The 27,979-nt window shown below is 61.2% G+C and overlaps 2 protein-coding genes across 2 annotated transcripts; both read right to left on the bottom strand.

Moving 5' to 3' along the window:
* Positions 1 to 510: 510 nt before the first annotated feature.
* On the bottom strand, positions 511 to 12,873 carry LOC140265058 (SH3KBP1-binding protein 1-like). Its single transcript, XM_072360932.1, has 16 exons — positions 12,569 to 12,873; positions 12,427 to 12,480; positions 11,912 to 11,957; positions 11,569 to 11,701; positions 11,407 to 11,473; positions 10,481 to 10,786; positions 9,291 to 9,481; positions 8,473 to 8,588; positions 8,312 to 8,399; positions 7,913 to 8,029; positions 6,764 to 6,934; positions 6,145 to 6,300; positions 5,942 to 6,038; positions 5,220 to 5,398; positions 4,240 to 4,331; positions 511 to 718 (listed from the first exon to the last, which is right to left on the bottom strand). The coding sequence occupies exons 1-15, from the start codon at positions 12,868 to 12,870 to the stop codon at positions 4,279 to 4,281; spliced, it is 2,076 nt and encodes a 691-aa protein (XP_072217033.1). The 5' UTR covers positions 12,871 to 12,873; the 3' UTR covers positions 511 to 718; positions 4,240 to 4,278.
* Positions 12,874 to 13,552: 679 nt separating this feature from the next.
* On the bottom strand, positions 13,553 to 27,537 carry LOC140265057 (spectrin beta chain, non-erythrocytic 4-like; the record flags this gene model as incomplete). The annotated part of the gene is given in 17 exon segments (XM_072360930.1): positions 13,553 to 14,054; positions 14,672 to 14,714; positions 15,089 to 15,262; positions 15,559 to 15,851; positions 16,290 to 16,359; positions 17,164 to 17,606; positions 18,248 to 18,444; positions 19,596 to 19,680; positions 20,070 to 20,208; positions 21,076 to 21,698; positions 22,715 to 22,919; positions 23,552 to 23,682; positions 24,080 to 24,358; positions 25,034 to 25,123; positions 26,425 to 26,649; positions 27,282 to 27,488; positions 27,490 to 27,537. Coding segments are annotated over 17 exon segments (3,393 nt in total), but the record flags the coding sequence as incomplete, so codon positions are not given.
* Between the last annotated feature and the right edge of the window lie 442 nt (positions 27,538 to 27,979).

Here is a 27,979-nt window from a genome sequence, read left to right as displayed (position 1 = left end):
TGGTCTGCAGTGGGGTTGGCAATGGATTTGGCACTGGGGTCAATAATGGGGTCTGACAGTGGGGTCAGCAATGGGGTCAGACAATGGGGTCAATAATGGGGTCGGCAGTGGGGTTGATAATGGGGTCGGCAGTGGGGTTGGCATTGGGGTCGGCAATGGGGTCAGACAATGGGGTCAATAATGGGGTTGGCAATGGGGTCAGCAATGGGGTCGATAATGGGTGGTCGGCAATGGGGTCTGATAGTGGGGTCAGCAGTTGAGTCGGCAATGGGGTTGGCAATGGGGTCATTAATGGGGTCAACAGTGGGTGTCATTAATGGGGTCATTAATGGGGTCAGCAATGGGGTCAATAATGGGGTTGGCAATGGGGTCATTAATGGGGTCATTAATGGGGTCATTAATGGGGTCATTAATGGGGTCATTAATGGGGTCGATAATGGGGTGGGCAGTGGGGTCATTAATGGGGTCGATAATGGGGTGGGCAGTGTGCCGTGCTGCTGCTCACCGTGTTGCTCCTGCTGGTGGTTGGCGATGGGCAGCGTGTAGACGGAGCGACGGAGGGGCTGCAGCCCCCACAGGTTGGGGGTCCCGGGGGGGGGGCGGTGGCGCCGGGGGGGGGCGCGGAGCTGACAGAACTTACCGGTGAATCCGGGGGGACAAAGGCAGGAATCGGGGCGGCCACAAACCCCCCCATTGCGGCAGAGCAGCGGGCACAGACCTGAGGTGGGGGGGGAGATATGGGGGGGGGGGGCATTGCAGCCCCCCATCCGGGCCCCACATTGACGAGCTTCCCGCTGTGCCCCCCCCCATCCATCTCCCTCCCCCCCCCCCCACTCGGGTGGGGCGATGAGCTCATGGTGCACAGCAGGGAACGCCCCCCCCCACATCCGGACCCGCCCCCCCCCCCCCCCCCCCCCTTAAAACGGGGCCCAACGCAGGTGCAGCCCGGGCTGCCCCCATGGAGCCCCCCCGACCCCACATCGTCATCCCGACCCTGGACCCCCCCCATGATCCCCCCCACCCCATTAACCCCAATGTCACACCCTCCATTTATCCCCTAAACCCTTGGACGCCCACCCCCCCCCCCCATTACTTTACATTGCGCCATCGCCACCCCAGCCCCCCCCACCCCACAACCACCACCATTAACCCCATTAACCCCAAACCCCATTAACCCCCCACAAACCCCATTAACCTCAAACCCATTAACCCAAACCCATTAAACCCCCATTACCCCATTAACCCCAAACCCCATTAACCCCCACAAACCCCATTAACCCCCAAACCCCATTAACCCCCCAAACCCCATTAACCCCCCAAACCCCATTAACCCCCACAAACCCATTAACCCCCAAACCCCATTAACCCCAAACCCCATTAAACCCCCAAACCCCATTAACCCCCATTACCCCCATTAACCCCAAACCCCATTAACCCCTAAACCCCATTAAACCCCCAAACCCCATTAACCCCCAAACCCCATTAACACCCACAAACCCCATTAACCCCAAACCCCATTAACCCCCCAAACCCCATTAACCCCCCATTACCCCCATTAAACCCCCAAACCCCATTAACCCCCCAAACCCCATTAACCCCCCATTACCCCCATTAACCCCCCCACCCCATTAACCCCCCCATCATCTCCTTTCACCCCCAGTTCCCCCCATCCCCCCCCATTCCCCCCCCATCCCCCCCCCCATTCCCACCCGTTGCCCCCATCCCCCCCCACCCCCCCCCACTCCCCCCCCCCCCCACTCACGCAGTCTGACGCCCCCCCCCGCGCTCCCCCCTCTCTCCAACACTGCTGTTCGGTTCCTGCCCCCCCGCACCCCCCCGCCCCCCCCCCCTGGGTCCCCCCTTCGTTCCCTTCCCCCCCCCCCGCCCCGCAACCCCCCCCCCCCCCCCGCCCCGCAACGCGCGCGGCACCGAAGTGCACGCGGAGGCGGGGGGGGTACGGGGGGGGTGCCGGGGGGGGCGGGGGGGGGGGGTCCCGGGGGTGGGGGGGGATCCGGGGGGGGCGAGGAGGCGGCGGAGAGAACCGCGAAGAGCAGCAGCGGGAGAGGGGCCATGGACGGGGATGGGAGCGGGGGGGGGGAGACCCCCCCATAGGGGGGAGGGGTTTGGGGCGGGGGGACGGAGGAGGGGGGAGGGGGGGGGGAGGGAGAGCGTGGGAACGGGGGGGGGCGGGGGGACAGAGGGGGGAGATGGGGACACGGGGGGGGGGGAGTTTGGGATGGGGGGAGGGGGGGGAAGGGGGGACATTCGGGATGGGGGGCGGTGGGATGAGGGTCCCATGGGGCCGTAGGACGCTCTATGGGGCTGTAGGACTTTCTATGGGGCTGTAGGACTTTCTATGGGGCTGTAGGACTTTCTATGGGGCCATAGGACGATAACGGGACCCCCCCGCAGCCCCCCCCTCCCCGCCGTCCCCGCCCCATCGAGGCCCCGCCGAGGGACCCCGCCCGGGGTGACGTCACCCGGAAAGCGCGCGCCGCTGCGGGAGGCGCCGCCTGGGACCCCCCCCCAAATCCCCCATTGGGAGCAAAGAGGGGATCACGCACCACAGAGACACACACGGGACCCCATAGACACACACGGGACCCCAGAGACACACACGGGACCCCAGAGACACACACGGGACCACATAGAGACACACGGGACCCCATAAAGTCCCACAGGACCCCATAGAGACCCACGGGACCCCATAGAGACACACGGGACCCCATAGAGACACACGGGACCCCATAGAGACACACGGGACCCCATAGAGACACACGGGACCCCATAGAGACCCATAGGAACCCATAGAGACCCATAGGAACCCATAGAGACCCACGGGACCCCATAGAGACCCACGGGACCCCATAGAGACCTACGGGACCCCATAGAGACCCACGGGACCCCATAGAGACCCACGGGACCCCATAGAGACCCACGGGACCCCATAGAGACACACAGAACCCATAGAGACCCACGGGACCCCATAAAGACCCACGGGACCCCATAAAGACACACGGGACCCCATAGAGACCCACGGGACCCCATAGGGACACAAAGGACCCCATAAAAACCCATAGGAACCCCATAGAGACCCACAGGACCCCATAGAGACCCATAGGAACCCACAGGGGACCCCCCAAGAAAGACACGTTGCTGCGGTGGGCCGGTTCAGTGCAATTCATTGTGACCCCCCCGGGGGGGGGGCAAGAAAAAACCCACAACCCCAATAAGGTACAAAAAGGGGACGGGACCCCCCAGAACCCACCCCAAAACTGGGGGGAGACCCCAAAGCTCCCCCCCCATTTCCTGAGCCCCCCCCCCACCCACGTCCCATAAACCTCAGTGGGACCCCGAGGGGGGAAAAAGGGGGGACCCCCCCACCTTCCAAACATACACACAGGGAGGGGTGGGAGGGGCGTAAGGGACCCGGCCGAGCCCCCCCCAAAAGGCACAGGGACCCCCCACCCCAAAAAGGGTCTCAAAGACCCCCCACCCCCAACAAAAAGGCACCAAGATCCCCTCAGAGCCCCCCCCCAAAAGGCACAGGGACCCCCCCCCCCAAAACAAGGCACAGCCTCCCCCCACCCCAGTGACCCCCCCCCCTCAGAACGAGGTCTCGCTCAGCCGTGACCTGGGGGACAACAATGGGGTCAAAGGGACCCCCTCGGCCGGGGGGGGGGCAACGCTTGGCCCCCTGTGCCCCCCCCGCTGCGATGGGGGGTGGGAGCGGGCGAGATCCTGGCAGAGCTCAGCGATGGGGGGGGGGCTGGGGGGGGGAGGGGGAAAGGGCGGCGAAGGGGGGGCTGGGAGGGGATGGAGGTGACCCCCCCCCACAGACATGGGGATGTTTCTCGTGGGGGGGGGCAGCAGCATCGGGGCTGTGGAGAGAGAATTGGGGGGGGGGGGGTGTTAGAATGGGGATGGGTTAAGGGAGGGGAGAATTAAAGTGGGAGGGGGGCTCCAAATTGGGTTTTATGGGGCCAAAATTGGAGGGGGGGGGATGGAAAATAGCCCCAAAAGTGAAGGGAAAATAACCCAAAAATGAAGGGAAAATAACCCAAAAGTGAAGGGAAAATAACCCAAAAATGAAGGGAAAATAACCCAAAAATGAAGGGAAAATAATCCCAAAATGAAGGGAAAATAACCCAAAAGTGAAGGGAAAATAACCCAAAGTTGGGGGGGGGGAAACAGAAAGTCCGAATTTGGGGGTAGGGGGCATAAAATTGGGGTCAGTACCTGGGGGGGGGCGGTGGGGGGGCTGCGGGGCCAAGCAGATCACAGTGCTCCAATTGCTGCAGCAGCTCCTGGGGGGTCGGGGACCCCCGGCTCTGGGGGGAGAGGGGGGACAGAGAGGGGACGTCAATATGGGGACACCAATAGGGGGACGTCAATAGGGGGACGTCAATATGGGGGACGTCAATAGGGGGGACGTCAATAGGGGGGACGTCAATAGGGGGGACGTCAATGTGGGGACACCAATATCGGGACGTCAATAGGGGGACGTCAATAGGGGGACGTCAATGGGGGGACGTCAATAGGGGGACGTCAATGGGGGGACGTCAATGGGGGGACGTCAATAGGGGACGTCAATGGGGGGACGTCAATAGGGGGACGTCAATGGGGGGACGTCAATGGGGGGACGTCAATGGGGGGACGTCAATAGGGGGGCGTCAATAGGGGGGCGTCAATAGGGGGGCGTCAATAGGGGGGCGTCAATAGGGGGGCGTCAATAGGGGGGGCGTCAATAGGGGGACGTCAATAGGGGGACGTCAATAGGGGAACGTCAATAGGGGAACGTCAATAGGGGAACATCCATATGGGGACATCCATATGGGGACATCCATATGGGGACATCCATATGGGGACATCCATATGGGGACATCCATATGGGGACATCCATATGGGGACATCAATATGGGGGACATCAATATGGGGGACATCAATATGGGGGACATCAATATGGGGGACATCAATAGGGGGACACCAATAGGGGGACACCAATAGGGGGACACCAATAGGGGGACACCAATAGGGGGACACCAATAGGGGGACATCAATAGGGGGACGTCAAGATGGGGACGTCAATAGGGGGGACATCAATAGGGGGACGTCAATATGGGGACGTCAATGTGGGGACATGGGCCACCACTATGGGACCAATGCTACGGGGCCACATTAACGGGGCCGGTGGGGCAGCTGTTATGGGGTGGTGGTACCTTGGGGTCTGCCCCCCATCTCCATGGCGGTGCTGAGGTCCCAGAGCTGCAGGCTGCCGTTGGCGTGTCCGGTCAGCAGGCGCCGGCACGGCCGCGACCCAACGCGCCGCGATCCCTCGCACTCGTGGACCGTGAAGGCGGTGATGGCCGAACCGTCCACCGCCCGCACCTCGCAGACCCTATAAAGCACGGGGGACCCCAAAGCACAACAGGGGACTCTGAATCCCAATGGGGAGCCCCAAGTCCCAATGGTAGAACCCCAAATCCCAATGGTAGAACCCTATCCCAACAGGGAGCCCCAAATCCCAACGGGGAACCCCAAGTCCCAATGGTAGAATCCCAAATCTCAATGGGGAACCCCAAATCCCAATGGTAGAACCCTAAATCCTATCAAGGAACCCCAAATCCCCATGGGGAACCCCAAATCCCAACGGGGAACCCCAAGTCCCAGTGGTAGAACCCTATCCCAATGAGGAACCCCAAATCCCAATGGTAGGACTCTAAATCCTATCAAGAAACCCCAAATCCCAATGATAGAACCCTATCCCAACGGGGAACCCCAAATCCCAAAGGTAGATCCCCAAAATCCAATTGGGTATCCCTAAATCCCATTGGTAGAACCTCAGATCCCACCGGGGAACCCTAAAAACACACCTAGAGACGCCAAAACCCCATTGAAGGACCCCAAAACCCTCCGGGGGTCCCCAGCCCCCCCCACTCACCTCTTGCCGGTGGACGAAAGCCGGACGTAGACCTGGCAGGAGTCGGGAACCACCTTCTGGATGAAGACCTGCTGGTCGTCGCGCTCCCCGAAGGGCCTGTTGGCACCGTGGGGCGCTCAGAGCCCACCCCACACCCCACACCTCACATCCCCCCCCCCCTTGGCGTGACCCCCCCCCTCCCCATCCCGGTGCCGTCCCCATACCGATGTCGGTGCCGGCGGCGCAGCCGGCGTGACCGTCAACGTCCTCCAAGGCCAAGACCTTGAATGACGCCAACGGGGTGGAGCCGGGTTGAGTGGAGATCATCCCGCGGAACCGAGTCACCGTCCACGTCCGGACGTGGTTGTTGTCGGCACACACTGAGGGGGGCAGAGGGGGAGGACCCCAAAGGTCATTGGAGACCCCAAAAAGTCATTGGAGACCCCAAAGGCCATTGGAGACCCCAAAGGATCATTGGAGACCCCAAAAGGTCATTGGAGACCCCAAAGGATCATTGGAGACCCCAAAAGGTCATTGGAGACCCCAAAGACCATTGGAGACCCCAAAAGTCATTGGAGACCCCAAAAAGTCATTGGAGACCCCAAAAGTCATTGGAGACCCCAAAAAGTCATTGGAGACCCCAAAAGGTCATTGGAGACCCCAAAAGGTCATTGGAGACCCTTTTGGGGACCACCAAAGCCCAATGATGGACCCTACAGACCAATGATAGACCCCCAAATCCTTTTGGAGATCCCCACAGGCCACTGAGGGACCCCAAAGACCACCTATGAACCCCACCAAAGGCCTTTGCAGACCCCCCTCCCACATCCCCAGGTCACCCACCGGAGATGAGGTGCTTCTCCGACAGCATGATCTTGGTGACGGGGCTGCGGTGCACCGTGAAGGTCTGGAAGAGCTGCGGGCCCGAGCCCACCGTCTCGGGGTGCTGCACAATCACACGCACGACCCCCGAACTGGTGCCGTAGGCGATCTCGATCCAGTTGCCGCTGTCACCTGGAGGGACAGCACAGACCCCAAAAGGTCATTGGAGAACCCTAAAAGTCATTGGAGAACCCAGAAGGTCATAGGAGAACCCTAAAGTCATTGGAGAACCCTAAAAGTCATTGGAGAACCCTAAAAGTCATTGGAGAACCCTAAAGGTCATTGGAGAACCCTAAAAGTCATTGGAGAACCCTAAAGGTCATTGGAGAACCCAGAAGGTCATAGGAGAACCCTAAAAGTCATTGGAGAACCCTAAAGGTCATTGGAGAACCCTAAAGGTCACTGGAGAACCCTAAAGGTCACTGGAGAACCCAAAAAATCATTGGAGAACCCTAAAGGTCATTGGAGAACCCTAAAGGTCATTGAGATCCCAAAAGATCAAAAGCTCCTTTTTTAGCCCCAAAAGTCACCATGGCAACACGGGACCCCCTGAATGGAGGAGCCCATGTCCCAATGGAGGAGCCCATGTCCCAATGGAGGAGCCCATGCCCCAATGGAGGAGCCCATGCCCCAATGGAGGAGCCCATGTCCCAATGGAGGAGCCCATTTCCCAATGGAGGGGCCCATGTCCCAATGGAGGAGCCCATGTCCCAATGGAGGAGCCCATGTCCCAATGGAGGAGCCCATGTCCCAATGGAGGAGCCCATGTCCCAATGGAGGGGCCCATGTCCCAATGGAGGAGCCCATGTCCCAATGGAGGGGCCCATGCCCCAATGGAGGAGCCCATGCCCCAATGGAGGTGCCCATGCCCCAATGGAGGTGCCCATGCCCCAATGGAGGAGCCCATGCCCCAATGGAGGTGCCCATGCCCCAATGGAGGTGCCCATGCCCCAATGGAGGAGCCCATGCCCCAATGGAGGAGCCCATGCCCCAATGGAGGAGCCCATGCCCCAATGGAGGAGCCCATGCCCCAATGGAGGAGCCCATGTCCCAATGGAGGAGCCCATGTCCCAATGGAGGAGCCCATGCCCCAATGGAGGGGCCCCTTACTGCTCTTGGGGGTGAGGTAGACGCTGAGCGCGGTGACGGCGTCCTCGAAGGGGTCGCGGTAGAGCTCGGTCACCAGCAGGTCGTTGTCCTTCATGCGCAGCGGGAACTTCTGCACATCTGGGGGGGGGGGGGGGGGGCGAGGGGGGATTGTCAGCGTGGGTCACCCCCGGGGGGCCCTGGGGACAACAAGGACGGGTGGGCGGGGGGCTCAGCGGGTGACAATGCACCACACACATCCCGTGTCCCACAGCTCCCTTTGGAGACCCCAAAAGCCATAGATGGACCCCCAGAGCCCTTCAGAGACCCCCAACTGACCCCAGAGCCCATTGGAGACCCCAGAAGACCCCCGGAGCCCATTGGAGACCCCCAGATCCCACCGGCAGAGCCCGCAGGTCTCACCCACGTAGTAGATGGAGCCGTTGTTGCAGCCGAGCAGCAGGAAGGTGCCGGCAGCGTCGTAGCTGTTGATGGGAACCACGTCCTGGACCTACAATGGGACCAAAGTGGGTGAGGGTCTCCCCATTGCCTCCCCCCGCCGCCCCCGGGGCCGCCTCTCCCACCTGCCAGTGTTTGGTGACGGCGTTCCAGACGCCGATCTTGCCGGTGTGGCTGGTGGCGATCAGTTGGTTGCCCACAAAGAAGAGCGCCTCCAATGGGACGCCCAAGTGGAAGACGCCTGGAGGATGCGGCGGCCTTATCAGACCCCAAAAGGTCATTGGGGACCCCAAAAGATCATTGGAGACCCCTAAAGGTCATTGGAGACCCCAAAGATCATTGGAGACCCCAAAGATCATTGGAGACCCCAAAGATCATTGGAGACCCCAAAAGGTCATTGGAAACCCCAAAGATCATTGGAGACCCCAAAAGGTCATTGGAGACCCCAAAAGGTCATTGGAGACCCCAAGAGAACATTGGAGACCCCAAAAGATCATTGGAGACCCCTAAAGGTCATTGGAGACCCCAAAAGATCATTGGAGACCCCAAAGATCATTGGAGACCCCAAAGATCATTGGAGACCCCAAAAGGTCATTGGAAACCCCAAAGATCATTGGAGACCCTAAAGATCATTGGAGACCCCAAAGATCATTAGAGACCCCAAAGATCATTGGAGACCCCAAAGATCATTGGAGACCCCAAAGGGTCATTGGAGACCCCAAAAGGTCATTGGAGACACCAAAGATCATTGAAGTCCCCAAAGATCACTGGAGACCCCTAAAGGTCATTGGAGACCCCAAAAGGTCATTGGAGACCCCAAAAGATCATTGGAGACCCCAAAAGTCATTGGAGACCCCAAAGATCATTGGAGACCCCAAAGATCATTGGAGACCCCAAAAGGTCATTGGAGACCCCAAAAGGAGACCCCCCCCCACCCACCCACCGATCTCGGTGCCGTTGCCGTCGGCTCGCAGCGCCCACAGGATGATCTCGCTGCAGGACGCGGCCGCCACCATCTTGTCGTGGTCACCCAAGGGGCCGCCCAGCACTTTGGCGTTGAGCGCCACGCGTTCGATCAGCCAGTCCAGGCGGGGGCTGCAGAAGGTTTGTTGCCACCCCGACTGCTCCTTCAGCCTGGGGGGGGACAACGTGAAGAGGGGGCTGCATTAAAGTGGGCTGCATTAAAGTGGGGCTGCATTAAAGCGGGGCTGCATTAAAGCGGGGCTGCATTAAAGCGGGGCTGCATTAAAGCGGGGCTGCATTAAAGCGGGGCTGCATTAAAGCGGGGCTGCATTAAAGGGGGGCTGCATTAAGTGGGGCTGCATTAAAGGGGGGCTGCATTAAAGGGGGGCTGCATTAAAGGGGGGCTGCATTAAAGCGGGGCTGCATTAAAGGGGGGCTGCATTAAGTGGGGCTGCATTAAAGGGGGGCTGCATTAAAGCGGGGCTGCATTAAAGTGGGGCTGCATTAGAGTGGGGCTGCATTAAAGCGGGGCTGCATTAAAGCGGGGCTGCATTAAAGTGGGGCTGCATTAAAGCGGGGCTGCATTAAAGTGGGGCTGCATTAAAGCGGGGCTGCATTAAAGTGGGGCTGCATTTAAGTGGGGCTGCGGCCATTCGGGGCCAGGCTGGATGTGGCTCTGGGCAGCCTGGGATGGTGGTTGGCGGCCCCACACACCGCAGGGGGATGGAGCCGGCTGAGCACTATGGGGTCAGATGTGGGGTCCCTGTGTGCCCCATGTGATCCCATGGCATCAAGGGGATGCTATGGGTTAGGGCTTAGGGTTTAGGGTTAGGGTTTAGGGTTAGGGCTTAGGGTAGGGTTAGGGTGAGGGCTTAGGGTGAGGGCTTAGGGTGAGGGCTTAGGGTGAGGCTTAGGGTGAGGGCTTAGGGTGAGGGCTTAGGGTGAGGGCTTAGGGTGAGGGCTTAGGGTGAGGGCTTAGGTTAGGGCTTAGGGTTAGGGCTTAAGGTTAGGGCTTAAGGTTAGGGCTTAAGGTTAGGGTTTAAGGTTAGGGTTAGGGTTAGGGTTTAGGATTTAGGGTTTAGGGTTAGGGTTCAGCAGTGGGTGTCCCTGTGACCCCACGCCATGAAGGGGCCGCTCTGGGTTGAGCTGCGGGTCCCTTCATTCCCTCACCGGTAGCAGACCAGGAAATGCGCGTATCCCACCGCGATCCAGTGCTGGTGCCCGCAGACGATTCGCACCATCCCGGCGTCGCCGCCTGCGGGGGGAGCTCGCGCCGTCCCCGCGGGTTGGGCCGCGCCCCGACCCGGTACGTGCTGCCCCCCAGCGGCCACTCGCGGCTCCGGCAGCCCGGCCTGGCCCACGTTGGGCGGCATCGTGCGGCTGCGGCGGATGGCGGCGCGCTCCGACGGCGTCGTCCGAGGAGACGCGACGCTGTGACGGATGCGGCGTTTGGCTGGGAGCGCTGCGGGGGGGAGGAAAGAGTGGGGAGGGGGCTCTGTACACGTGTATTGTGGGGTGGGGGAGGCGAGGAGGGGGGGGTGAGGAGGGGGATGAGGAGGGGGAGATGAGGGGGGGGTGAGGAGGGGGGGGCGAGGAGGGGGAGAGGAAGAGGGGGGGGGTGAGGAGGGGGAGATGAAGAGGGGGATGAGGAGGGGGATGAGGAGGGGGATGAGGAGGGGGGGTGAGGAGGGGGGGTGAGGAGGGGGAGATGAGGAGGGGGATGAGGAGAGGGGGGTGAGGAGGGGGTGACCAGGAGGGGGGGGCGAGGAGGGGGAGATGAGGAGGGGAATGAGGAGGGGGATGAGGAGGGGGAGATGAAGAGGGGGGGGCGAGGAGGGGGAGACCAGGAGGGGGATGAGGAGGGGGAGATGAGGAGGGGGGGGTGAGGAGGGGGGGGTGAGGAGGGGGATGAGGAGGGGGGTGACATCATCCCCAACAGCGGCGCCACCTTGGCCGTCAGCTCCACGTTGTCAGACAAGGAGACAAGTCATAATGTGGGGGGGGGGGACAGCTGCCCCAATGACGTCGCCCCCCACTTCATCCCCTCCAAATTGGGGGGGGGGGGGTTTAGTGCCCCCTACCTGGAGGCGGCAGGGTAACCGCTGAACAAGACGCTGCCGCAGGACGAGCGCTCCAACTCCTCGCGCAGCTGCAGGCGACGAACTTGGGGGGCAAGAATGTGGGGAGGGGGCGGCGTGTCAACGTGGAGGTGCCCCCCGTCCCCCCCCCACTTTAACCCGTGTCCCCCCGGGTGTCACCTAAGGGGGTGATGCCGTAGAACTGCGCCTCGTGCAGCAGCAGCGACGGGCTGACGGCGCCTGGATCCAGCTCCTTCGTGCGCAGGAAATTGAGGATGGGGGCGAAGATGGTGGGGTCGCGGTCAATGAAGATCTATGGGGTGGGATTTAGGGGAGGGGTCAGATCTATGGGGTGGGATTTAGGGGGGGGGTCGCAGTCGATGAAGATCTATGGGGTGGGATTTAGGGGGGGTCAGATCTATGGGGTGGGATTTGGGGGGGGGTCAGATCTATGGGGTGGGATTTAGGGGGGGGTCAGATCTATGGGGTGGGATTTAGGGGGGGGTCAATGTGGGGGTCTCACCGCTCCCGTCTCATCTCTCAGGGTGGAAATGCGGCCGCTCAACAGACTGAGGGGGAGGGAAATAGGGGTCAGTGCTCCCCCCACGACCCCCCCCCAGCCTCAGGGGAGACTCCGGACCCACAGAGACCCACAGAGACCCACATAGACCCACAGAGACCCCCAATATGACCCTCCAGCCCTCCCACAGCCCCCCTTCCAGCCCCACATAACGACCCCAGCCCCACATAACAGCCCCCTTTCCAGCCCCCATTGAAACCCCTCATACCCCCCCCCCCAGCCCCACATAACGACCCCAGACCCCCATTAAAACCCCTCAGACCCCCCCAGCCCCACATAACAGCCCCCATCCCCCCATTGAAACCCCTCAGACCCCCCCCCAGCCCCACATAACGACCCCAGCCCCACATCACAGCCCCCTTTCCAGCCCCACATAGCAGCCCCCAGACCCCCCCCCCCAGCCCCACATAACGACCCCATCCCCCCATTGAAACCCCTCAGACCCCCCCCCGGCCCACCTGGAGAAGAAGGAATCGGGCACCCAGGTGAGGGTCTGCCGGGAGGTGCTGAACCTGTGGGAGAAGCGGGGTCAGCGGCCCCATAGCGGCCCCATAACGGCCCCATAGGAGGGTTCCGGGGGGGCTCGGTGCCCTCACGCACCTTCTGCCGCCCACGTTCAGCTCTACCACCTCCGCCCCCCCCGTCATGGCCGCCTCCATGGCCGCCGCTGCGGCCGCAGCGCTTCCGGCTTCCGGCATCAGGAGGAGCATTTCCGCTTTCGTTTGTCGCTGGTTCTGATTGGTCGCTCCGTGCCAGAAGTCCCGCCTATGAGTGGAAGGCGATTGGCCCGTGCGAACCTCCCGCTCTGCGCGCTGATTGGACAGCGATGGAGGAGAGGCGCGAAGGGAGCACGTGGATTCGGTGAGGGCGACGAGAGAGGCGGAGCCCATAACGGACCCCATAACAACCCCCATAGGACCCCATAACACCCCATAGGACCCCATAATACCCCATAAGACCCCATAATACCCCATAGGACCCCATAATACCCCCCACAGGACCCCATAACACCCCATAGGACCCCATAATACCCCATAGGACCCCATAATACCCCATAAGACCCCATAATACCCCCATAAGACCCATAGGACCCCATAATACCTCATAGGACTCCATAATACCCCCCATATGACCCCATAATACCCCGTAACACCCCATAGGACCCCATGAGACCCCATAATACCCCCATAAGACCCCATAATACCCCATAACACCTCATAGGACCTCATAACACCCCATAGGACCCTATAATACCCCCCATAGGACCCCATAACACCCCATAGGACCCATAATACCCCATAGGACCCCATAATACCCCATAGGACCCCATAACACCCCCCATAGGACCCCATAACACCCCGTAGCACCTCATAGGACCTCATAATACCCCATAGGACCTCATAATACCCCATAGGACCCCATAACACCCCATAGGACCTCATAATACCTCATAACACCCCATAAGACCCCCATAATACCCCATAACACCCCATAACACCCCATAGGACCCCATAACACCCCATAGGACCCCCCATATCCCCCCCCCCCCCTCCCCAAATAAGAGCCCGGATCCAGCTGTGGGGTTGGGGCTGTCGTGGTCCCATTTATTCCATCTGTGGGCTCCTATATATATTTATATATAATAGAGATTCCTATCTTACACTTTTTGGTTCCTTTGCCGTCCAAATCTTTACAATTTCCCCCCAAAAATGAATCAGAAATAAATAGAGAAATCAATAAATCAATAAATAACCCCCCCCCCCCCAATATGGCTTTGTGAAGGGGGGGAGGAAGACCCCCATAATGGGGGGCAGGGGAGCAAAGTGGGGGGGGGGGGGGGGGGAAGAAAGGCGTGACCCCCCCCCGCCCCGAAAGATGTGACGTCACTGAGGTGACGCAATGGGCGGTGTGACGTCACGGAGGTGACGCAATGGGCGGTGTGACGTCACTTCCTGCGCGACGTGCGCCGCTCCGCCCCTTCGTCGGTGGAGGAGGTGGTGGCGGTGGGCGGGGCGGCCGAGCGAGCGATCTCGGCGTGTTCCTGGACGGAAGCGGAAATAGCGCGGAGCCACGAGCGGAGCTCCTCCTGGAGAGGTCAATGGGTTAACGGCGTTAATTAAACACCGGCTGCGTGCGGGAACGGGCGGGAGGAGGAAACGGGCGGGGGGAGCGGAGAGAAAAACGGCAACGTGGGAAAAACGGGAACGGGACAGGAAGGAAAACGGGGGGGAAAAGGGGAATAACGGGGAGAGGTAAAAAGGCAGAACGAAATCGAAGGAGAAACGGAGGAAGATGGGGCGGAAAATGGGAGGAATCAACGAGAAATAAAAGGGAGAAAGGGAAAAAGGGATGAAAATGGAACAAGGGGAAGGAAATGGGAAAAACGGGACAGGAAGGAAAACGGGGGGAAAAAGGGGAAAAACGGGGAGAGGTAAAAAGGCAGAAAGAAATCGAAGGAGAAACGGAGGAGGATGGGGGGGGAAATGGGAGGAAACAACGAGAAATAAAAGGGAGAAAGGGAAAAAGGGATGAAAATGGAACAAAGGGAAAGAAATAGGAACTGCCGGACACGGAGCACTGAGACTGCGGCTGGAACCGGGAGAGACACCCCAAAAGAAACCAAAACCAGCCAAAACACCCCAAAATGACCCCAAAAAACACCCAAAATAAACCAAAATGACCCCCCCCCCCCCCAACACACACCTCGTCCTTCGCCTGCAGGAGGAACTCGCTGCCGTCCGCCGTCCTACAGAACAGTGGGGTCAGCGCCCCCCCCCACTAAAGACCCCACATGGATCCCCCCCCCAAATGGAGACCCCCCCACCCCATTGACCCCCATGGACCCACAGACCCCCTAAAAACCCCCCATGAATCCCCACAGACCCTCATTCCAATGGACCCCCCCCCATCATCCCCCTTTTATTACACCCCCCAGTGCCCCCCCACCCCATAAACCTCCTCCGAGTCCCCCCAATGAACCCCTCCACACTGCAGACCCCCCCATAGACCCCTCCTCCCAATAGACCCCCCCCATAACTCCCACCCCATTGCCCTCCCCATCCCAATAGACCCCCCCATCCCATAAGCCCCCTCCCCTTGTTGCCCCCCCCCCCAACCAACCTCAGTTTAAAGACGTTCTTCTTCTTCTTGTAGTCGCTGGCCACCTCGCTGGCTGCCATATGGAGGCTGAGGGGGGGCTCCCCATTGTGCGTCCCCCCCCCAGACGGACCCTTTGCGTCCCTATAGAACGCCAGCTCCCCCCGGCTCAGCACGCAGTACAGGTTCAGCCACGACCTGGGGGGGGGGGGGATAAGGACATGGTGAGGGGACATGGGACCCCATAACCCCCCCATCCTACCCCATAACCCCCCCATCTCGCCCTATAACCCCCCCATCCCACCCCATAACCCCCCCCATCCCTCCCCATAACCCCCCCCATCCCGCCCCATAACCCCCCCATCCCGCCCCATAACCCGCCCCATAACCCACCCCATAACCCCCCCATCTTACCCCATAACCCCCTCCATCCCGCCCCATAACCCACCCCATCCTACCCCATAACCCCCCCATCCCCCCTCACGCCCCCCCACCTGTTGGACGCCTTCTTGTTGGGTCCGTCCAGCTCGTGTTTGCGGAGCAGGGTCCCCTCGTGCTGCACCGTGTGGGTGGGGGGGGGCGGCGGCGGCGCTGGGGGGGGGGCTCCGCCCTGGGCTGGGGCCGATCGCGACCTCCTGCCCTCCCCCCCCCCACCCGGAGCCGCTTCTTTGGGCCGGGGGCGGCGACGCGGTTTGGGGCGGTCGCGGGCGCGGGGTCGGTCGGGGCGGGGGGTCCGTTCAGGGAGGAGCTCGGAGGGGAGGCGGCCGGGGGGGTCACGGTCCCGGGGCTGCGGGGGGGGGGGGGGGGGGGTTGAGAGGGGGGGGCCTGAGGTGGCCCTAAAGGTTGGGGGGGGGGGGGGCATAAAGGGGAAGGGGGGTATAAAGGGGAAGGGGGGGTCTATGGGGTGGGAGTTATGGGGGGGGTCTATAGGGGGGCATGAAGGGGAAGGGGGCTATAAAGGGGAAGGGGGGGTCTATGGGGTGGGAGTTATGAGGGGGGGTCTATTGGGGGGCGGCTATGGGGTGGGAGTTATGGGGGGGGGGCTATGGGGTGGGAGTTATGGGGGGTCTATTGGGAGGGGGGGGCTATGGGGTGGGAGTTATGGGGTGGGAGTTATGGGGGGGCTATTGGGAGGGGAGGCTACGGGGTGGGAGTTATGGGGGGGGGGGCTATGGGGGGGGCATGAAGGGGAAGGTGGGGATGGGGCTGGGGCTGGGGCACTCACGGGATTTGGGGTGGGGGCGCCGGATTCCTTCTCCTGGAGCTGCTCCACGATGTCGGCCAGTGTGGCTTTGCTGGGGGGGGGGGGAGAGGGGGGGGCACCCTCTGTTACATCCCATAATACACCTCCACATCCCATAATACACCTCCACATCCCATAATACACCTCCACATCACACTGCATCCCATCCCAATCCCAATCCCACCCCAGTTCCCACTTTAATCCCAATCCCATTCCCACCCTGATCCCAAACCCAACCCAATTCTCACTTTAATCCCAATCCCATTCCCACCGATCCCAAACCCAATCCCAACCCAATCCCATTCCCACCCCAATTCTCACTTTAATCCCATTCCCACCCCGATCCCAACCCCATTCTAATCCCACCCCAATCCCATTTCCACCCCAACCCCACTCCAACTCCATCCCAATCCCAACTCCATCCTAATCCCACTCCAATCCCAACCCCAACCCCATTCTAATGCCAGTCCAATCCCAATCCCACCCCAGTCCCACTCCCACCCCAATTCCCACTTTAATCCCAGTCCCATTCCCACCCCAACCCCAATCCCACCCCAATTCCACACCAATCCCATTCCCACCCTGATCCCAATCCCACCCCAATCCCAACCCCATCCTAATCCCACTCCAATCCCAACCCCAACCCCATTCTAATCCCATCCCAATTCCACCCCAATCCCACCCCAATTCTCACTTTAATCCCAATCCCATTCCCACCCCGATCCCAACCCCATTCTAATCCCACCCCAATCCCATTCCCACCCCAACCCCAACCCCATCCTAATCCCACCCCAATCCCAATCCCAACCCCATCCTAATCCCAATCCCAATCCCCCCCCGATCCCACCCCCCCTACCCGTGCCGTGTCCCCTCCTGCTCGCTGGACTCCTGCCTCTCCATCCTCCTGTCCCTCCTGTCCCTCCTCCTCTCCACGCTCCTGGTGTCCCCCCCGTCCCCCCCCCCGTCCCCCTTTGGTGCCCCCAAATCGGGGGGGGGGACGGTGGCGGTGGTTGGAGCCGCGGGGGGGTCCCGCTCCCGCTCCTTGTCCCCCTCCCCATCTCGCAGCCGATCCACTCTGGGCTGGAGACGCTCGGGGTGCAGCTCCTGCCTGACGTAGCCCACGCGGGGGTGGGGGGGCTCGGGGGTCTCGTCCCCCCCGGGACGCGGCGCCGTCCCCGCGTTGATGGTGGTGGTCGTGGGGGGGGGAGGGGGGGTCGGAGGGGGGGGGTCCCCCAGAAACTTGCGGCCCAACAGAGGGGTGGGCGGCTGCTGGCTCTGCTCCGCCTTCAGCTTCTCCAGCTGGGGAGGGGGGAAGGAAGGGGGGGTCAGTGTGGGGGGGGGGTCAGTGTGGGGTGGGGGTCCCATACGGTGGTGAAGCAATGGGGACCCCCCACCCCCTTTCCCCCCCCCCCCACTTATGGGTCCCATACGGAGGTGAGGCAATATGGACCCCCCCCCATATATAGGGGTCCCATATGGAGGTGAGGCAATGGGGACCCCCCCCCCTTTATATAGGGGTCCCATACGGAGGTGAGGCAATGGGGACCCCCCCCATATAGGGGTCCCATACGGAGGTGAGGCAATGGGGACCCCCCCCCTTATATAGGGGTCCCATACGGAGGTGAGGCAATGGGACCCCCCCCCTTATATAGGGGTCCCATACGGAGGTGAGGCAATGGGACCCCCCCCCTTATACTGGGGTCCCATACGGAGGTGAGGCAATGAGGACCCCCCCCATATATAGGGGTCCCATACAGAGGTGAGGCAATGAGGACCCCCCCCATATATAGGGGTCCCATACGGAGGTGAGGCAATGGGGACCCCCCCCTTATATAGGGGTCCCATACAGAGGTGAGGCAATGGGACCCCCCCCCTTATACTGGGGTCCCATACGGAGGTGAGGCAATGGGGACCCCCCCCCATATATAGGGGTCCCATACGGAGGTGAGGCGGCGCAGGGAGCTGAATCTCTCCTCCCAGGCGGCGGCGGCGCGTCGAAAGGCGTCATGGCGGCGGATGAGCTGCTCCACCTCGTCCACGCTGCCCCCCAACTCCTGGCTGCGCAGCAGCGGCTCCTGCGCCGTCAGCCACGCGTCCGCCACCACCGCGTCCTGAGCGAACTGCTGCACCTCCAGAGCTGCGATGGGGGGGGGGGTGATAGAGGGAGGGATGGGGCAGTGGGGTGGATGGTGGGGTGATGGGGTGATGGAGGGAAGGATGGGTCAGTGGGGGGTTGGTGGGGTGATGGAGGGATGGAGGGAGGTAGGGATGGGGCAATGGGGTGGGTAGTGGGGAGATGGAGGGAGAAATGGGGCAATGGGGTGGGGGATGGAGGGAGGGATGGGGCAATGGGGTGATGGAGGGAGGGATGGGGCAGAGGAGTGGGTGATGGGGGGAGGTGGGGCAATGGGGGGGTGGTGGGGTGATGGAGGGAGGGATGGAGGTTTGGGTCAATGGGGTGGGTGATGGAGGGAGGGATGGGGCAGGAGGGGGCATAGGGGGTCAGTGGGGTGATGGAGGGAGGGAGGGATGGGTCAATGGGGTGGGTGGTGGGGTGATAGAGGAAGGTATGGGGCAGTGGGGTGGGTGGTGGGGCAAGGGGGTGGGTGATGGGGTGATGGAGGGAGGGAGGGATAAGGCAATGGGGTGGGTGGTGGGGCAATGGGGTGATAGAGGGAGGGAGGAATGGGATGGGGCAGTGGGGTGGGTGGTGGGGTGATGGGGGGAGGGATGGGGTGTGGGGGGTTGGGGGGGTGATGGAGGTTTGGGTCAATGGGGTGGGGGATGGAGGGGGGGATGGGGCAATGGGGTGGGTGGTGGGGCAATGGGTTTGGTGATGGGGCGATGGAGGGAGGGAGGAATGGGTCAGTGGGGTGGGTGGTGGGGTGATGGAGGTTTGGGTCAATGGGGTGGGTGGTGGGGTGATGGAGGGATGGAGGGAGGGAAGGATGGGGCAATGGGGTGGGTGGTGGGGTGATGGGGTGGGTGGAGGGAGGGAGGGACACACACAGAGGTGGGGGAGTCAATGGGTTGAGTGATGGGAGACGGGGTCAGCGGGGTCAGTGATGGAGCCAGGATGGATGGGCAGCAAAGAGACAGACGGGTGGACAGACACGGACAGGCAGACAGGTCAGGTCAGCGGATCCATGGGTGAACCAATGGGGTGAAGGCTGGGGGGGGCGCTGTGCCCCATTAATCCTGCCCCCAAAGCGGCCCCCAGCCCTAAGAAAACACAGCCCCAAAGGCAGCGCCCCCAGAAGCCCCCACCCCCCCCCCACACACACTCACTTTGCTGCAGCCATTCCCAATGCTTCTCCCACTTCTCGGCCACCTCCTGCTTCTTGGCCAGCAGCTGCTCCACCAGCGCCTTCACCTGGGGGGTGGGGGGCAGTGGGGGGGGTTATGGGGTCTGTGGGTCTCTATGGGGTTATGGGGTCTGTGGGTCTTATGGGGTTATGGGGCGGCTTTGGGGTTATGGAGTCTGTGGGTATCTATGGGGTTATGGGACGGCTTTGGGGTTATGGGGTCTGTGGGTCTCTATGTGGTTATGGGGCGGCTTTGGGGTTATGGGGTCTGTGGGTCTCTATGGGGTTATGGGGTCTGTGGGTCTCTATGGGGCAGTGGGGGGGTTATGGGGTCTGTGGGTCTTATGGGGTTATGGGGTCTGTGGGTCTCTATGGGGCAGTGTGGGGGTTATGGGGTCTGTGGGTCTCTATGGGGTTATGGGGTCTGTGGGTCCCCCCCTGATGTCCCCACCGTCACCTCCTCGGCTGCAGGGCCCTGTCCCAGCCCCAGGCTGCGGCCCAGCTCCAGGCAGGCGGCCACGCTGCGGCCCCGCGCCTCCATCTCGCTCTTCAGCCCCTGGTGGGACGTCATCAGCACCTCCACCATCGTCACGTCCCTGCGGGCGGGGGGGACACGGCGTGGGGTGGGGGGTGGGGGGTGGGGTGGGGGTCCTCGGGGTGTGGGGTGGGGATATGGCCGAGTTCGGGATGGGTCTTGGGGTGGTGAGAACTCGGGGATGCAGATGGGGGATCTTGGGGACGTGGATGGGGCAGGACACGGGACCCAACATGACCATCCCCATAAGTAACCGAACCCAAAGACCCCCACAGTTGACCCAACATGATCCCCATGAGTAACCCAACATGAAGACCCCCATAGGTGACCCAAATCAAACACCACCATGGCTGACCCAACCCAAAGACCCCCACGGTTGACCCAACATGATCCCCAACATGATGATCCCCATGGTTGACCCAGCCCAAAGACCCCCCCATTTGACCCAACATGACGATCCCCATAAGTAACCCAACACAAAGACCCCCATGGTTGACCCAACATGATCCCCAACACAAAGATCCCCATGGCTGACCCAACCTAAAGACCCCCCCAGTTGACCCAACGTGACAATCCCCATAAGTAACCCAACATGAAACCCCCCCCAGTTGACCCAACATGATCCCCAACACGAAGACCCCCATGGTTGACCCAACATGATCCCCAACATGATGATCCCCATGGTTGACCCAACCTAAAGACCCCCCCAGTTGACCCAACATGACAATCCCCATAAGTAACCTAACAGGAAGACCCCCATGGTTGACCCAACATGACAGTCCCCACAGTTGACCCAACCCAAAGACCCCCATGGTTGACCCAACATGACGATCCCCATAAGCAACCCAACACAAAGACCCCCACAACCAACCCCACCACACACCCCCCCACAGACGACCCCCCAACCCCCCCCCATCCCACCCCCTACCTGGGCCTGTCCCCGGCCGCCATCTGCCCCAGCAGCCCATCCATCCATGCCAGCAGCTCTTTGGCAGCTCCCACGAAGCGAACCCGTTCGGCGGCGTCGGCCACGCGCAGCCGTCCCTCCTCGCAGGCGGCCAGCAGCTCCTTCCAGGCCTTCATCACCTCCTGCTCCCTCTTGGCGATGGCCTCGGCGTTGTCCCCGGCGTAGACGGTCCTCAGCTGCGCCGCCCCCTCCTGCAGCTGCCTCACCTGCCCCACCAGCACCTCCACGTCGCGCTCGAAGGCTCCCAATGCGCGTTGCATCCCTGCGGCCGATGCCCGCGGCTCCCGGCTCAGCAGCTCCGGCAACCGGCGCCGCTTCTCCTCGATCTGCCCCAGCAGCTCCCGACAGTCCATGAAGAACTTGTGCAGCTCGTGGGAGGCGGCCAAGAGCTGAGCCCGCGTCTCCATCAGCTCCAGCAGGTCGGCCCAGGCCTCGTTGACGCCGTCCTTCCACTCGGCGATGGTGGCGGCGTCGGCGTGGCCGTAGTCGATCAGCTCGTCCACCATCTGGTTGACGGCCGAGATCCGCTCCTGGCCCACGTTGCCCGTCTCGCTGGCGAACTCCAGGAACTTCTCCTGCAGGAGCTGATGGGGACGGACATGGGGGGGAGATGGGGATGAGGGGGGGGGATGCACAGGGATGATGAGCCCGGGACCCCCAATGTGGAGTCAAGGTGTTGGGTACGGACCCAATGGATGCACCAAGGATGGTCCCAGGGCCCCGGAAAGGAGAAGGAATGGATCCGGGACACAAAGAATGGAGAAGGAAAGACTCTGGGACCCCAAAGTAGAGAGCGAGGAGCTCCAGGACCCCAAATAAAGGAGAGCACTAGGACCCCAAAATAGAGAAGGAGCGACTCCAGGACCCCAAAATAGAGAAAGGAGAGCTCCAGGACCCCAAAATGGGGAAGGAACACCTTTAGGACCCAAAAATAGAGTAGGGTAGAGAGCCCTGAAAGGGGACAGCAATGAGCTTAACCCCTAACTCTAACCCTAACCCTAACCCTAACCCAACCCCAACACCTCCATCCAACCCCAACACCTCCATCCGACCCCACACCTCCATCCGACCCCAGCACCTCCATCCAACCCCACACCTCCATCCAACCCCAACACCTCCATCCGACCCCACACCTCCATCCAACCCCACACCTCCATCCAACCCCAACACCTCCATCCAACCCCAACACCTCCATCCGACCCCACACCTCCATCCGACCCCAGCACCTCCATCCAACCCCACACCTCCATCCAACCCCAACACCTCCATCCAACCCCAACACCCCCATCCAACCCCACACCTCCATCCAACCCCAACACCTCCATCCAACCCCACACCTCCATCCGACCCCAACACCTCCATCCAACCCCAACACCTCCATCCAACCCCAGCACCTCCATCCGACCCCAGCACCTCCATCCGACCCCAGCACCTCCATCCGACCCCAACACCTCCATCCAACCCCACACCTCCATCCAACCCCACACCTCCATCCAACCCCAGCACCTCCATCCAACCCCACACCTCCATCCAACCCCACACCTCCATCCATCCAACCCTTGCCCCCTCCCCCCAGGACCCCTCTGCCCCCCCCCCTCACCGTGACGTGCTCGTAGTCCTGCCCCAGCTCTGGGGATCCGGCCACCACCTCCTTCTCAGCGATCCAGTGCTCCAGTTCCCCCACCTCCCTGCCCAGCTGCTGCAGCCACCATTGCTGCTCCAGCGCCGCTTTGCGCTCCTCCAGCAGCTCCTTCAGCCCCACATACAGACGGTCCACGCGAGACTGACGCCGGCTCAGCTCCTCGCTGGGGGGGGGGTAAGGAATCGCTGGGATCAGTGGGGTCAATGGGGACATTGGGGTCAATGGGGACATTGGGGTCAATGGGGACATTGGGGTCAATGGGGATGTTAGGGGCGATGGGGACAATGGGGTCAATGGGGACGTTGGGATCAATGGGGACAATGGGGTCAATGGGGACAATGGGGTCAATGGGGACGTTGGGATCAATGGGGACAATGGGGTCAATGGGGACGTTGGGGGCGATGGGGATGTTGGGGTCAATGGGGACATTGGGGTCAATGGGGACAATGGGGTCAATGGGGATGTTGGGGGACACTAAGGACACTGGGATCAATGGGGACGTTGGGGTCAATGGGGATGTTGGGGGACACTAAGGACACTGGGGTCAATGGGGACATTGGGGTCAATGGGGACAATGGGGTCAATGGAGACATTGGGATCAATGGGGACAATGGGGTCAATGGGGATGTTAGGGGCGATGGGGGCATTGGGGTCAATGGGGATGTTGGGGTCAATGGGGACATTGGGGTCAATGGGGACAATGGGGTCAATGGGGATGTTGGGGGACACTAAGGACACTGGGGTCAATGGGGTCAATGGGGACACAGCAATGGGGTTTTGGGGCTGAGCTCTGACCTTTGGGGGTGCCCCATTTCCAGCAGGGCCCGGCACTGCCGCGAGAGCTGCGCGATGCTGTCGGCGTAATTCTCCACCGCCTGCGCCGTGCGAAGCAGCTTCTGCAGCAGCTGCAGGGTGCTCTGCTCGTCCTGGGGGGGGACATGGGGTTATGGGGTTGTTATGGGGTTATGGGGTTGTTATGGGGTTGTTATGGGGTTATGGGGTTGTTATGGGGTCATGGGGTTGTTATGGGGTTATGGGGTTGTTATGGGGTTGTTATGGGGTTATGGGGTTGTTACGGGGTCATGGGGTTGTTATGGGATTATGGGGTTGTTATGGGGTTGTTATGGGGTTATGGGGTTGTTATGGGGTTATGGGGTCATCTTACACCAACCCCAATCCCCACCCTGCTCCCACCTTTCCCTTCTCCTCCTCCTCCATCAGCATCAACTCCTGCTCCCCCAGCCCAACCCTAATCCCCCCCCACTCCCACCTAATCCTGACCCCAATCCCACCCCACTCCCCCCATCTCCCCCCTGCTCCCACCTTTCCCTTCTCGTCCCCCATCAGCAGCAGCTCCTGCTCCCCCAGCCAGGCCTCCACCTCGCTGACATCGCAGCAGTATTGCTGCAGCCTGAAGGCGGCGTCCAGCTGGTTCTGTCTCCTCTCGCTCCGTTCCTGCAGAGCCCCCCAGGCCCCCCCCAGCCGTTCCCGCAGCTCCCGGACCCCCTCGGCTTCGGGGCAGCGAACGGCGGCGGCAGCGGCGGAACGTTCCAGCAGCTCGGTCACGCGGCAGCGCCGGGTCTGCAGCTCCCGGCGGAGGTTCTGTGGGATGGAGACACAAACCCGGCCCCGATCCCATTCAGAACCACAGTCAGAACCACATTCAGAACCACATTCAGAACTCCAGCCCCAATCCCATTCAGAACCACAGTCAGAACCACAGTCATAAACCCAGCCCCAATCCCATAAACCCAACCCCAGTCCCATCCAGAACCACATTCAGAACCACATTCAGAACCCCATTCATAAACCCAGCCCCAATCCCATAAACCCAGTCCCAATCCCATTCAGAACCACATTCATAAACCCAGCCCCAATCCCATAAACCCAGCCCCAGTCCCATTCAGAACCACATTCAGAACCACATTCATAAACCCAGCCCCAATCCCATTCAGAACCACATTCAGAACCCCATTCAGAACTCCAGCCCTAACCCAACCACAATCCCCCAATCCCATTCTTAATCCCATTCGTAACCCCAGCCCTAATCCCAACCCCAATCCCATTCAGAACCCCATTCAGCCCTAACCCTGATCCCAATCATAAACCTGACTCCAATCCCAACCCTAATCCCAACCCTAATCCCAGCCCCAATTCCAACCCTAACCCAGACCCCAACCCACCCCAATCCCACCCCCCCCAATCCCACCCCATCCCACCCCAATCCCAATCCCAATCCCAATCCCAATCCCAATCCCAATCCCCCCCCAACCCCACCTGGTTCTTCTTGAGCTGCAGCTGCACGCTCTGCAGGTCGCTGCCCACGTCCTGCTGCGACGCGAGGGGCAGCCGCTCCTGGACCCACAGCTGTGGGGATGTGGGGGCTCCTGTGGGGGGGGGGGCTGCGACCCGACCCCCGTCCTGAACCGCAGCCCCAACCCCAGCCCCACATCCGTCCCCACCTCAACCAGACCCCAACCCCACTTCAATCCCAATCCCCCCCGATGTCGCCTTAATCTCACCCTAATCCCAATCCCCAACTCACCACCTCATCCACCACCTCATGCCCCACCTGCATCCCAATCCCGCTCTTAAACCAGCCCCAATTCCACCCCAATCCCACCCCAATCCCTCCTTAATCCCACCCGTAATCCCTCCCCAATCCCTCCTCAATAACTCCCCAATCTCGCCCCATTCCTGCCCCATTCCTTCCCCAATCCTTCCCCAATCCCGCCCCAATCCCTCCCCATTCCTGCCCCATTCCTGCCCCCAATCCAACCCCAATCCCTCCCTAATCCATCTCCAATCCCTCCTCAATCCCTCCCTAATACCACCCCATTCCTGCCCCATTCCTGCCCCAATCCTGCCCCAATCCATCCCCAATCCCTCCCCAATCCCGCCCCATTCCTGCCCCAATCCCTCCTCAATCCCTCCCCAATCCCTCCCCAATCCCTGCCCCCAATCCCACCCCAATCCCACCCCAATCCTGCCCCAATCCCACCCCAATTCCTCCCTAATCCCACCCTATTCCGCCCCAATCCCACCCCAATCCTGCCCCAATTCATCTCCAATCCCACCCCAATCCCTCCCCAATCCACCCTAATCCTGCCCCCAAGACAACCCTAATCCCTCCCCAATCCCGCCCCATTCCTGCCCCAATCCCTCCCCAATTCCTCCCCAATCCCACCCCATTCCCGCCCCAATCCCTCCCCATTCCTGCCCCAATCCCTCCTCAATCCCCTCCCCAATCCCACCCCAATCCCTCTCCAATCCCACCCCAATCCCACCTTAATCCCACCCGTAATCCCTCCCCAATCCCTCCTCAATCCCTCCTCAATCCCACCCCATTCCTGCCCCAATCCCGCCCCCAATCCAACCCCAATCCCTCCCCAATCCCGCCCCAATCCCGCCCCATTCCTGCCCCAATCCCACCCCAATCCCTCCCCAATCCCAACCCAATCCTGCCCCCAAGCCAACCCTAATCCCTCCCCAATCCCACCCCATTCCTGCCCCAATTCATCTCCAATCCCACCCCAATCCCTCCCCAATCCATCCCCAATCCCACCCCAATCCCACCCCATTCCTGCCCCAATCCTGCCCCATTCCTGCCCCAATCCACCCCAATCCCACCCCAATCCCAATCCTGCCCCCAATCCCCCCCCACCCACCAGCTCATCCTCCAGCTCGTGTCCCATCTGCTGCAGCTCCTTGGCGGCCAACAGGACGCGGCGTCGCTCCTTCAGGGGTTCGATCAGGCGGACGATTCTGGTCCCCACCGCGTTCTGACGCTCCCCAACCTCCTCCAGCCCGGGGGCTCCGGGGGGCAACGCCGCCGCGGCCGCGCTCAGCTCCCCCACCTCCTGCGACCACTGCTCCACCTGCGACTCCATGCTCTAAGGGCAGGGGGGGATTATGGCGGCGGTCCCTAATCCCACTGGAATCTGCCTTTAATTCCATTGGAACCCGCCTTTAATCCCATTGGAATCAGCCTTTAATCCATTGGAATCAGCCTTTAATCCCATTGGAATCAGACTTTAATCCCATTAGAATCTGCCTTTAATCCCATTGGAATCAGCCTTTAATCCCATTGGAATCAGCCTTTAATCCCATTGGAACCAGCCCTTAATCTCATCCCAACCAGCTCTTAATCCAATCCCACCCAATGCTGAATCCCAACACTTAACCCCTCTCTAACCAACCCTTAATTCCATTCCTACCATCCCATAATCCCCACCCCAACCCATAATCCCACCCCAATGCCCCATAATCCCACCCCAACCCATAATCCCACCCCAACCCATAATCTCACCCCAACCATCCCATAATCCCACCCCAACCCATAATCTCACCCCAACCATCCCATAATCCCACCCCATCCCATAATCTCACCCCAACCATCCCCTAATCCCACCCCAGTGCCCCCTAATCCCACCCCAAAGCCCCATAATCCCACCCCAATGCCCCCTAATCCCGCCCCAAACCCCCCTAATCCCACCCCCCCCCCTAATCCCACTCTCGGACCCACCTGCAGCCTCCGTAGCTGCGCCCCGAGTGCGGCCCCTTCCCCCCCAGCTCGGAGCTGCTCCTCCAGCCGCCCCAACCTCCTCTCCAGGTCCATGTATCCGCGCTGCAGCCTCTGAGCCGCCCCCGCCGCCCGCAGCCGCTCCGCCCTGGCCTGCGCCGCGCTCTCCAGCTCCGACCAGCGCTGACGAACCGCCGCCAGCTGCTGCCCCCACCGCCACCGCCAGCGACGGGCGCTCCGACAGCAGCTGCTGGCCCTCCTAGGGGGGGGGATATGGGCTGTTATGGGGGGGGTATGGGCATCGTTATGGGGGAATATGGCCGTTATGGGGGGATATATGGACATCATGGGGGGATATGGGGGGATATGGGGGGATATGGGGGGATATATGGACATCATGGGGGGGATATGGCCGTTATGGGGGGATATGGGCATCGTTATGGGGGGGATATGGCCGTTATGGGGGGGTATATGGACATCATGGGGGGATATGGGGGGATATGGGCATCGTTATGGGGGGATATATGGACATCATGGGGGGGGATATGGACATCATGGGGGGATATGGGGGGATATGGCGGGATATGGGGGGATATGGGCATCGTTATGGGGGATATGGGGGGATATGGGCATCATTGGGGGGGGGATATGGCCGTTATGGGGGGATATGGGCATCATTATAGGGGGATATGGGCATCATT

Source organism: Excalfactoria chinensis, unplaced genomic scaffold, assembly GCF_039878825.1.
Source record: "Excalfactoria chinensis isolate bCotChi1 unplaced genomic scaffold, bCotChi1.hap2 Scaffold_411, whole genome shotgun sequence".
NCBI lineage: Eukaryota > Metazoa > Chordata > Aves > Galliformes > Phasianidae > Excalfactoria > Excalfactoria chinensis.
The sequence above is the reverse complement of the archived record's forward strand: the minus strand, read 5'-3'. Positions and strand labels throughout refer to the sequence as shown.

What these genes read in the sequence shown, in the direction of transcription:
- LOC140265058 (XM_072360932.1), bottom strand. Translation starts at nt 12,870, where the DNA reads ATGGGGTCCGTTATGGGCTCCGCCTCTCTCGTCGCCCTCACCGAATCC. An exon ending in CGGCAACGGCACCGAGATCG is followed by an intron (nt 8,589 to 9,290) that starts GTGGGTGGGTGG and finishes CGCATCCTCCAG; the next exon opens with GCGTCTTCCACTTGGGCGTC. An exon ending in CTACCTCACCCCCAAGAGCA is followed by an intron (nt 6,935 to 7,912) that starts GTAAGGGGCCCC and finishes CTGTCCCTCCAG; the next exon opens with GTGACAGCGGCAACTGGATC.